Source organism: Bubalus bubalis, chromosome 8 (genome assembly GCF_019923935.1).
Source record: "Bubalus bubalis isolate 160015118507 breed Murrah chromosome 8, NDDB_SH_1, whole genome shotgun sequence".
Lineage (NCBI taxonomy): Eukaryota > Metazoa > Chordata > Mammalia > Artiodactyla > Bovidae > Bubalus > Bubalus bubalis.
Window position 1 is genome coordinate 98,825,632 of NC_059164.1, and position 11,257 is coordinate 98,836,888.

General features: G+C 43.0%; 1 protein-coding gene across 2 annotated transcripts in view; it reads left to right on the top strand.

Annotated features, from left to right (window-relative positions):
* Positions 1-5,158: 5,158 nt before the first annotated feature.
* The window catches only part of NUP205 (nucleoporin 205), a 79,838-nt gene continuing 73,739 nt past the window's right edge, over positions 5,159-11,257 (top strand). The window contains exon 1 of one of the 2 annotated variants that reach the window (XR_006552947.1): positions 5,159-5,352. Coding sequence is in view for 1 of the 2 variants with exons in the window: in XM_006079852.3 (XP_006079914.1) it covers positions 5,325-5,352 (28 nt within the window). In the remaining variant the exon portion in view is untranslated. The remainder of the gene's footprint in view (positions 5,353-11,257) is intronic. The other variant, XM_006079852.3, reaches the window with a different exon arrangement.

Here is an 11,257-nt window from a genome sequence, read left to right on the forward strand (position 1 = left end):
AAGGAAAGATAGACATTCTAGGCAGATAGTATAGTAGCTGCACAAGTACACGGCACAAGAAAGCATGTTGTACCTGGGGAATAACAAATACTTGAGAGTGATTAGAGTAAAAAGGGCACTTGAGGAAGAAAAAGGCTAGGGAGGTTGAAGAAGAGGATGGAACCAGATCAGGAAATGGCATGAGTGCCTTGTTAAGAAGTTCCCAATGTTACCCTTAGGGACTAGGTCATTAAGAAGTTGTGTTTGTTTGTTTCTGAGAAATTTTGATTAGGGCAAACACATGATTAGAGTTTCCCTTGTGGCTCAGCTGGTAAAGAATCTGCCTGCAATGCGTGAGACCTGGGTTTGATCTCTGGGTTGGGAAGATCCCCTGGAAAAGGGAAAGGCTACCCACTCCAGTATTCTGGCCTGGAGAATTCCATAGACTGTATAGTCCTTTGAATCACAAAGAGTCCAACATGACTGAGCAACTTTCACTTCAAGCACATGATGTGATTTGCGTATTTGAATATCACTTTGGGAGACCATGGGAATGGGTGAGATGGAAATCAGGAAGACCAGTGAGAAGGCTCTTGTGAAATAGCAGGTATAAGATGATGAGGCCTCATACAGCAATGGCACAGGGAGCAGAGAAGAAGAAAAGGGCTTTAGAAATATTTACAAGGCAAGGTGAATAGGATATGGCAATCTAACGAAGAATATGGAATGATTCTCAAGTGTGTGACTTTGGCAACTGAGTAGATACAAGTGATTGAGTTTTATGAAAGAAGGTGTTCATTTAAGCTTTGAATCAATTAATTTTGAGATGCCTGTAAGACAATCAATAAAAGTATGCGGTGGACAAGTTGGATATACAAATTTGAATTCTAGGAGAGAGGGCCGGGTTAGGGATATAAAATTCATCAGCAAGCAGGGGGCTCTAAGAAGCCATAGATTTCCCAGAAATATGCAGAATGGTAGAATAGAGGCTGGTGGGGGGTGGAGTACTTCCCTGATGGTCCAGAGTCTAAGACTCTGTGCACCCAGGACCACTGCAACGGGCCGAAGTTTGATCCCTGGTCAGGGAATTAGATTCCCACATGCTGCAACTAACAGTTGGCATGCCTCAACTAAAAAAAAAAAAAAAACCTGCATTCTGCAACTAAGATTGGGCACAGCCAAATAAGTAAGTGAATAAACATAAAAAAAAAAAAACGAATCTTGGCTGGGATGACCAAAAGGGAAGAACTACATTTAATAATGAGAAGAGAAAGAGAAGGCCGTAAAGGAGATTTTAAAAGAACTATTAAAAAAAGAACTATAAAGACAGGAGGAAAACCAGGAAGAGTGGTACCCCACAAGTCAAGGGAGAAAAGAATTTCTATGGTATTTGGAAAAGTGCTTGTGAGATTTGACACTCACTGGTGACCATACTGAGAACAGTTTTAGGAGAGTTATAATGCCAATACCCCAATTGCTATGGATTGGGGAAACCTATGAGAGCTTGCTTGTCCATGAGATGATGGGCGAGGGGGAGTTGCAGGAAGTTAAAGAAAGAGTTAGAGTTCCTTCATCGAAAGTGAGTGATCTACCAAGAGGGAAATGTGTGGGCTTAAAGAGTGCGAGGGGAAGGCTCATAATAGTTGTGCTGAGAAAGAAAATCTTTGAATGCTACTTCCTGCCAAGTTTCTGCTCAAAATTCTTCTCACTTTCGTGATAAACTTCAGGAAAAATCCCTTTACCTTTTCATTTGCTCTTCCCCTTCTCGCCTTAAAATCACTTTTATTGCAATCTGGCATTTGTCTCTATTTGACAATGACTTTCAAAAAAATTACCACTGACTTTTGTGTTCCACCTAATGTATACTGTGTCATTCCATATTATTCTTTCTAAAGAATGAATGTTTGCTATTCTCAACAACATACTCTGTGATTTTGTCTAAATTTTTATTGTTTTTTTTTTCCAACAGTAAAATGGGAATATAAATTCTAATTTGTCCCAAACTCAGTGAAATGTTGGAGGAGTTGAGAAAGTGAGGTTGTAAGGTACATAAAACATCTCTGAGATAAGTGGCTATATTTCCCTAGTAGGATTATTTCAGGGATTAAGTGAGATAATGTAACAACAACAATGTTCTTAATAAATATTTCTAATAAATATCTTGAAGAATTTTCCACACTTTATTGTGATCCACACAGTCAAAGGCTTTGGCATAGTCAATAAAGCAGAAATAGATGTTTTTCTGGAACTCTCTTGTTTTTTCCACGATCCAGCGGATGTTGGCAATTTGATCTCTGGTTCCTCTGGCTTTTCTAAAACCAGCTTGAACATCAGGAAGTTCACGATTCACGTATTGCTGAAGCCTGGCTTGGAGAATTTTGAGCATTACTTTACTAGCATGTGAGATGAGTGCAATTGTGCGGTAGTTTGAGCATTCTTTGGCATTGCCTTTCTTTGGGATTGGAATGAAAACTGACCTTTTCCAGTCCTGTGGCCACTGCTGAGTTTTCCAAATTTGCTGGCATATTGAGTGCAGCACTTTCACAGCATCATCTTTCAGGATTTGGAATAGCTCAACTGGAATTCCATCACCTCCACTAGCTTTGTTCGCAGTGATGCTTTCTAAGGCCCACTTAACTTCACATTCCAGGATGTCTGACTCTAGTGAGTGATCACACCATCGTGATTATCTTGGTCATGAAGATCTTTTTTGTACAGTTCTTCTGTGTATTCTTGCCACCTCTTCTTAATATCTACTGCTTCTGTTAGGTCCATACCATTTCTGTCCTTTATTGAGCCCATCTTTGCATGAAATGTTCCCTTGATATCTCTAATTTTCTTGAAGATATCTCTAGTCTTTCCCATTCTGTTGTTTTCCTCTATTTCTTGGCATTGTTCACTGAGAAAAGGCTTTCTTATCTTTTCTTGCTATTCTTTGGAACTCTGCATTCAGATGCTTATGTCTTTCCTTTTCTCCTCTGCTTTTTGCTTCTCTTCTTTTCACAGCTATTTGTAAGGCCTCCTCAGACAGCCATTTTGCTTTTTTACATTTCTTTTCCATGGGGATGGTCTTGATCCCTGTCTCCTGTACAATGTCACGAACCTCAGTCCATAGTTCATCAGGCACTCTATCTATCAGATCTAGGCCCTTAAATCTATTTCTCACTTCCACTGTATAATCATAAGGGATTTGATTTAGGTCATACCTGAATGGTCTAGTGGTTTTCCCTACTTTTTTCAATTTAAGTCTGAATTTGGCAATAAGGAGTTCATGATCTGAGCCACAGTCAGCTCCTGATCTTGTTTTTGTTGACTGTATAGAGCTTTTGGCTCTTGAGAAACCTGTATGCAGGTCAGGAAACAATAGTTAGAACTGGACATGGAACAACAGACTGGTTGCAAATAGGAAAAGGAGTACATCAAGGCTGTATATTGTCACCCTGCTTATTTAACTTATGTGCAGAGTACATCATGAGAAACGCTGGGCTGGAAGAAGCATAAGCAGGAATCAAGATTTCCGGGAGAAATATCAATAACCTCAGATATGCAGATGACACCACCCTTATGGCAGAAAGTGAAGAGGAACTAAAAAGCCTCTTGATGAAAGTGAAAGTGAAGAGTGAAAAAGTTGGCTTAAAGCTCAACATTCAGAAAACGAAGATCATGGCATCTGGTCCCATCACTTCATGGGAAATAGATGGGGAAACAGTGGAAACAGTGTCAGACTTTATTTTTTGGGGCTCCAAAATCAGTGCAGATGGTGACTGCAGCCATGAAATTAAAAGACGCTTAGTCCTTGGAAGGCAAGTTATGACCAACCTAGATAGCATATTCAAAAGCAGAGACATTACTTTGCCAACAAAGGTCCATCTAGTGAAGGCTATGGGTTTTCCAGTGGTCACGTATGGATGTGAGAGTTGGACTATAAAGATAGCTGAGCACCGAAGAATTGATGGTTTTGAAGGGGACAACAGAGGATGAGATGGCTGGATGGCATCACTGACTCGATGGACATGAGTCTGAGTGAACTCCAGGAGTTGGTGATGGACAGGGAGGCCTGGTGTGCAGCGATTCATGGGGTCGCAGAGAGTCGGACATGACTGAGTGACTGAACTGAACTGAACTGAATAAATATCTGGCATATTTTGTTTTTAATTTAAAACAAATTCTTTTTTAAATTTATTTTTTATTGAAATGTAGCTGAGTTACAATGCTGTGTTAATTACTGCTGTATAGCAAAGTGACTCAGTTATGCTCATACATACCTACCTTCTTTTTCATATTCTTTCTTAGTATGTTTTATCACAGGATACTGAATATATTTCCCTGTGCTATACAGTAGTGTTGTTTGATAAATTCTTAATAAATATCTGGCATGTGATAGCAAATGGTAAAGACTGTATTTTAGTTTGAAAATTAGCAAACTAAAATTCAGCAAGTGAAAAAAGAAGGTCCGGCTATTTGGAGGTGCTTAGGCAGGAAGATATTTGGTGTTTATGAAATGATATGTTTGGAAATTGCTTCAATATAATCTCTCATGTTGGGAGTGAGGTACAGGAATTGACCAGTTATCGAAGCTGAGTATTCATTATTCTAATTTTGTACACATCTGAAATTTTCATAATAAAAAATTATGATTGTTTAATTGCATGCAACTGTATTCACACAATATGCTTGGTATATAGATGAAATGTAATGAAAATTTAGTTTGTAACCGGTCAAGTTGCTTTTTGAGGCTTGTCACCGTACATCCTACTCAACTCCCCAAAGTAAGGGAGTGATGCAAGAAGATTTAAAGTAAGATTATTTGAATTTACAGCTTTCATAATATCATAAGTGGGTGTCATTTCAATAACTAATCTTTTTCTGCTTCAGTTAACTGACTTAAAAAAAAAAACAACATTCTCCTTTTATTTAGTTTTCCTTTTGGATGAGTTTCGTGGCACGCAAGATCTTCTTTCCCCAACTAGAGATCGAACTGTGCTCCCTACGGTGGAAGCACGGAGTCTTAATCATGGGACTTCAGAGAAGTCCCTAGCTAACCAACTGGAATCATTAGAAATAGAACTACAAGTCCCAGAATGCACTGCACGATGGACGTCAATTCGAGGACCCCGCGTCTCCGAACTAGTTGCCCTCGCCTTTACTTGAATGGGAATAATCCCAGCGAAAATTGACGTCTGTGACTCAGGGCAGATTTTCGGGTATCCGTACGCCTGGGTCGGTCGAGAGTGCAGTTCGAGAGGGACAGCGTGGTACTTTCCTTATCAGGCGTCGCTCCGGGCAGCCTCACCCTCTTCTGGGGCTTCCGTGCGGCAGGAGGGCTCCGTTTTTGCGCCTCCAAGATGGCGACTCTGTTGGCGGTAAATTCGGGTAGGTGCGGCCGGGGCAGAATGCAAGCTGTGGGCAGGGTGCTGACCCGTCCTTTAGGGAGAGACCCAGGCAGTGAGTTTTCTCGGGGTCCACGACCCCACTTGTGCATAAGTGCCCGCTTCTCCTTAGCTCCGGGGCTAGAGTCCCGCCCCTCCCCAGTTTGAATGGCGCGTGTCGGCACTGCGGCTCTAGCCCTAGAATTGGGTCTTAAGGTTCGAGACAGGGAGGCTTGGTCCACTGGAACAGGACGGGCAGTTCTCATAACCAGGGCCTACTCTAGTGCCTTCCATTACCTATCCCAGTATGTGTCTGCGGTCCGAATTCCTGCAGGATTTGCAAGTCTCTGGCAATGGGGCCAGGAGACCGGAGATATTTTTCAGCCACGAGCGCAGGCTTAAAATGAAAACTCCCACCTCAAAATAGTCGCTGGGGCCCCTCTAGGTTGGGTGGGCGGGTGGGTGGATGGGTAGTTCTACAGAAAGCAAGGTCCCTTGGTTATGAAGCCTGCAATCCGGAAAGTGGTCCAGAGTGCCGTGACTCCCGGCTTGGCTTTTGTGGTCCGTCCCTTGATGCTCCTGAACCCTTGGAGCAGTAGACCGTCGGGGACGGCCAGAATCTAGAAGGGAAAGAAGAAAGTTTGAAGGACTTGGATTGGGTTCTCTTGTCAATTCTCAGTCGGGCGAGTACCCCGCCTCCCCACCCGTACCCCTGTCCCCACCTCGGCGTTTGAAAGAGTGGGTGCATTCTGATTGTCACAATTCCTGGGATGCACGCTGGCGCCTAGTGGGCGGGCCGAGGATGCCAGAAGTGCTGTGGCGCCTGGAACGTGCCTGGTAAATGAAGAATTTCCTGCTTAGAATGCCTTGATTGAGCCGTGCTAAGCTTCATGGGTAGTTAAGAGCGCACATCTGGTTGGTAAATGCTTGTACAGCATTTCAGTCAAGAGGACTCTTTTGCTGGGCGCCTTTTCTGTCTCTGTACAGTCTTTTCTTGTTGCTGATACATTCTTTTCATGGGCTTCCTTGGTGGCTCAGCTGGTAAAGAATCCGCCTGCAATGCGGGAGATCTGCGTTGCAGTGTGGGTTCGATCCCTGGGTTAGGAAGATCCTCTGGAGAACGGAACAGTTACCCACTCCAGTATTCTGGCCTGGAGAATTCCATGGACTGTATATAGTCCATGGGGTTACAAAGAGTTGGACACTACTGAGCGACTTTCACTTTTCACTTATTCTTTTCACATGACTGATATTTTTGAAAACTTGTCTAAATCTGACTTTTGTAAATCAAACCCTTTCAGAACCACTATGATAAATTATTTTGTAATAATGAATTCTGTTTATTGAGCACCTCCTTTTTTCCAGGCACTAGACCTAGAGTTGTGCTTTCATTTAGTCCCTCTTATACAGCTCTGGGCTAGTTGGTATTAAATACATCATTTTACAGATTTGGAGATAAGAGTCTTAGAGTACTTAACTTCTTCAGGGTTATACAGCTAATGATTTAAAGCCAGTCTTTTTTTTTTTCCCCTAGAAGCCAGTCTTTGATACTTAAATTTCTGCATGATCCTACTTGTGAAAGTTTTAGTCACTCAGTCATGTCTGATTCTTTGCAGCCCCTGTGGACTGCAGCCCACTAGGCTTCTCTGTCCATGGAATTCTCCAGGCAAGAATACTGGAGTGGGTTGCCATTCCCTTCTCCAGGCAATCTTTCTGACTCAGGGATAGAATCTAGGTCTCCTGCATTACAGCAGACGTTTTCCACCGTCTGAGCCACCAGGGAAGCCCTGCTTAAGCAAAACCTAATTCATTTCATTACATAGAATTTTCGTGTATCTGAATGTTAGCAGTGAGGTTGCTTTCTTAATATTGCTGTCCTGCACTCCCACACAGATGTAAACTTAAAACAAGTCTTGCATGTTATATGTGTGGTTATATACTTTTCTTTGGAGAAGGCAAGGGCAACCCACTCCAGTACTCTTGCCTGGAAAATCCCATGGACGGAGGAGCCTGGTAGGCTGCAGTCCATGGGATCCTGAAGAGTTGGACATGACTGAGTGACTTCACTTTCACGCATTGGAGAAGGAAATGGCAACCCACTCCGGTGTTCTTGCCTGGAGAATCCCAGGGACGGAGGAGCCTGGTGGGCTGCCGTCTATGGGGTCGCAGAGTCGAACACGACTGAAGTGACTTAGCAGCATACTTTTCTTTAGTATATACTCATTGTAAGTTACTATTCTTAAACATAAATCATTGAAGGAAAATGCTGTTGCCAACTGCTGCAAAGAGTATAGATTGTATAATAATGCCTTGTGGCAGGAGTGTTTAATTGGCCACATAGAAAGGAAACATTTTTAAGAGCTGAGTCGAGAAATTTTTTTTTACTATATATATACTTATTTATTTATTTGGCTGCACTGTGTCTTAGTTGTGGCATGCGAGATCTTTAGTTGTGACATGTGTGATCTAGTTCCCTGACCAGACATCGAACCCGGCCCCCTGCATTGGGAGTGTGGAGTCTTAGCCACTGAACCACCAGGGAAGTCCCAGGAGAATATTAAAAATTAAAAAAAAGATGTCCAGGAAAGTAACCCAAATGCCCATTGACAAGTTAATGGGTAAATAGTGTGGTCTGTACATCTATAATGGAATGTTATTCAGCTTTGAAAAGGAAATCCTGTCCTATGCTACAACATGAATGAACCTTGAAGACTTTCTGCTAAGTGAAGTAAGCCAGTAACAAAAAGACAAATACTGTATAATTCTACTTATGTGAGGGATTGAAAGTAGTCACACTCAAAGAAGCAAAAAATGTTGGTTGCCAGAGGCTGAGGGGAGGGGGAAATGGGGGCTTGTTTAATGGGTACAAAATTTCAGTTTTGCAAGATGAAAGAGTTCTGGAGATCTGTTATACAACAGTATGATTGCCCTTAATGCTACTGAACTGCATACTTAAAAACATTTAAGATGGAAAATTCTATGCTATGTGCTTTTTATCATAGTTCAAGAAAAAACTTAAACATCTTAGAATTGTAGAAAGGGAAAAAACTAGATTGTAGAGTTCAACGACCTATGCTTGAGTTTCAGCTGCATGGTTTACTAGTATTGTGGCCCATGTCAGCCTGGCTGAGTAGACCTATAAGCTTGTGAGTAAGCAGCCATTAACACTGACAATCCTTGGAGGGCTATCTGGTCACCCCTGTCCTGTTCATAGCATTGTCTATTTCAGACCTTTTCCACTCTCATCAAATCTTTAACCTCCACCCGATCCCTTAGTCTCCTAGTCACACAGAAAGAAGCCAAAAGGCATGAGCTCTTTTTTCACCCTTAAACCTGCAAAGGTAGGTATATCTACACCCTTGAGTCAGTTTCCCTGTGTCTTCCTGTCTAAGGTAGATCCTACCCTTTACAGCCTTATCCCTGTTACTCCCTCTTCTTGTCGATTTGCCTCTGTGTCTTGTTCCTTTTCTTTCCACCAACTGCCCTCTTTCTTGATTTCATGCCGCACCCCAGTTACTGTCCTCTTGCTCCTCTTCACAGTCAGATCTTTCAAACACTCATCAGTATTCACTCACTGTTTCCATACCTTCTCCTCCTCCACCTACTCTAGTATCTTGTTTTTTAGTCACTAAGTTGCATGAGACTCTTTTCAACCCCATGGGCTGTAGCCCGGCAGGCTCCTCTGTCCATAGGATTTCCCAGGCAAGAATACTGCAGTGGGTTGCCATTTCCTTCTCTAGGCGATCGTCCCAATGCAGGGATTGAACCTGCATCTTGTGCCTTGGAGGCAGATTCTTTCCTGCTGAGCCACCAGGGAAGCCTCTCTAGTCTGTTCCCATCCTCCTAAACAGCTGTCAACTTTTACATGCTTTTCTGTTTCAGTAAGTCCAGCAGACAGGTGAGATCTTTTTCTCACTTAATCTTCAAGGGTAAGACCAAAATCCTTAGCAGGAGCTAGTAAGCCCTGCATGGTGTGCCAGTTGCCCTCCTTGCGAACCTTTCTTGGTACTCTGGCTCTCCTGGCGTTTTCGGCAGTTTGAGAATGCAGCATTTCCTCTTTCCTTGGGAACCCATGGTGCTGTCCTTTTTCCTTGTTGTGTTATGTCTACCACCTTCCACTCCCCCTTTTATCCTTCGCATTTCAGCCTAATAACCATCCCTTGCTCAGTGCATCCTTGCCTTCCCTGATCTCCCCGGCAAGGTCACATTCCTCTGTTGTGTGGTCTTTGCCCGGGTGCTTCGCTGTCGTAGCCCTTACCCCATATTGGAGATTGCCCTGAAGTGTGACTGTGGGAGATGTGCTTCCTCACTACATTGAGAGCTTATGCATATCTAGTCCATGACGAAAGAGTGAATAGGTGGGGTTTTTGATCTGTTATTGGATGCCTTCCCATAAAAAGAGGCAAGTAGAATTTTCTCTAGATTTCACTGAACTTATTTAAGCTATGTATACTGCAAAGAATCGTTCATCAGAGGTTCTGTTAAGTATTATTTTTACAGACAGTCTATTTTTGTTAGCTTTTTTCAGATTTTAAAAATACTTGTGGTAAGGTAAGGCAACTTTCACATTTGCCTACAAGTCATTTTTCTTTTTTTTAATTATGTATTTCTTTTAATTGGCTGCATTGGGTCTTAGTTGCCAAATGTGAGACTCAGTTCCCTGGCCAAGGTTTGAACCCGGGCCCCTGCGTTGGGAGCACTGAGCCGTACCCACTGAACCACTAGGAAGTTCCTACAAGTCAGTTTTGGTAACTTTCCTTCATACCCTGTGCCAATCAGGAACCAGTTCTGACTCTACCAACAGCTCGCGCCTTTCTGTTTTACTGCCCTCATCCTGCTTAAGGTTCCGTCACCTCATGAGCAACTACCTACCGATCATCCCTGGGTCCTGACACTTCATATTCTAGTTAGTCTGTCAATCACACCATTGTCCAGGTTTATTTTGTCTTCTGGGGCTTCCCGTGTGGCTCAGTGGTAAAGAATCTGCCTGCCAATGCAGGAGATGCAGGTTCAATTCCTGGGTTGGCAAGATCCCTTGGAGAAGGAAATGGCAACCCACTCCAGTATTCTTGCCTGGAGAATCCCATGGATAGAGGAGCCTGGCGGGCTATAGTCCACCAGGTCTCAAAGAATCGGACACAACTGAGTGACTGAGCACACGTGCATTTTGTCATCTACTACTTGAAACTTGCCCGTTTACTAATGGGAAAAATTCCATTGTGGCCAGGAAGACAAGGCTCAAACTTGCTCTGTCCTCAGCAACTGGAAAGAGCCAAGAAAATGATCTCTAGGGAAGTCAGGTAGCCACTATGCAACTGGCCCCTCATAGGCAGTCACCAGGATCCAGGGTCGGGTCCTCATCTTGGCAGGCCTGGAGCTGTGGTATTTGTTAGTTGTATCCAGAGCCGAGTAGATGCCAGTAATATATTTTCTCTACTCACCCTCAGATAGATATGTACACCAGTATGTCAATTAATTGATCTTTAGTGGGAAGTACATCTGCATGGGTCCTCATTTCCTGAGCACATTTTATTGTGGAAAGTTTATATGACATGCTGTATTTTCCATCAGAATATTGTCAAATTTAGGGTCGAGACGGGAAAAGCAAAGCTGGGAGTTGGGTGATTGTTCTCTATGTAAGATCGAGACAAGTGATCCCCATTCACTCACATCCCCATAGCAAAGACCTGACACACAGCTTCCTCCCTGCCCATCACATCAAGCTAGATGCTTCCTTTTGTATGTTCTCATAGGACTCTACTTCTTCATCATGCCTTTCATTAGACTGTTAGTTGTGTTTTGAATTCTGCATTTAATGCCTGTCTTTGTCATCAATCCATAAGTTCCATAAGCCCAGGGATCCTGTCTGTTCTGCTTGCTCTATAGTCCCTGACGCATGGAAGGCCCTC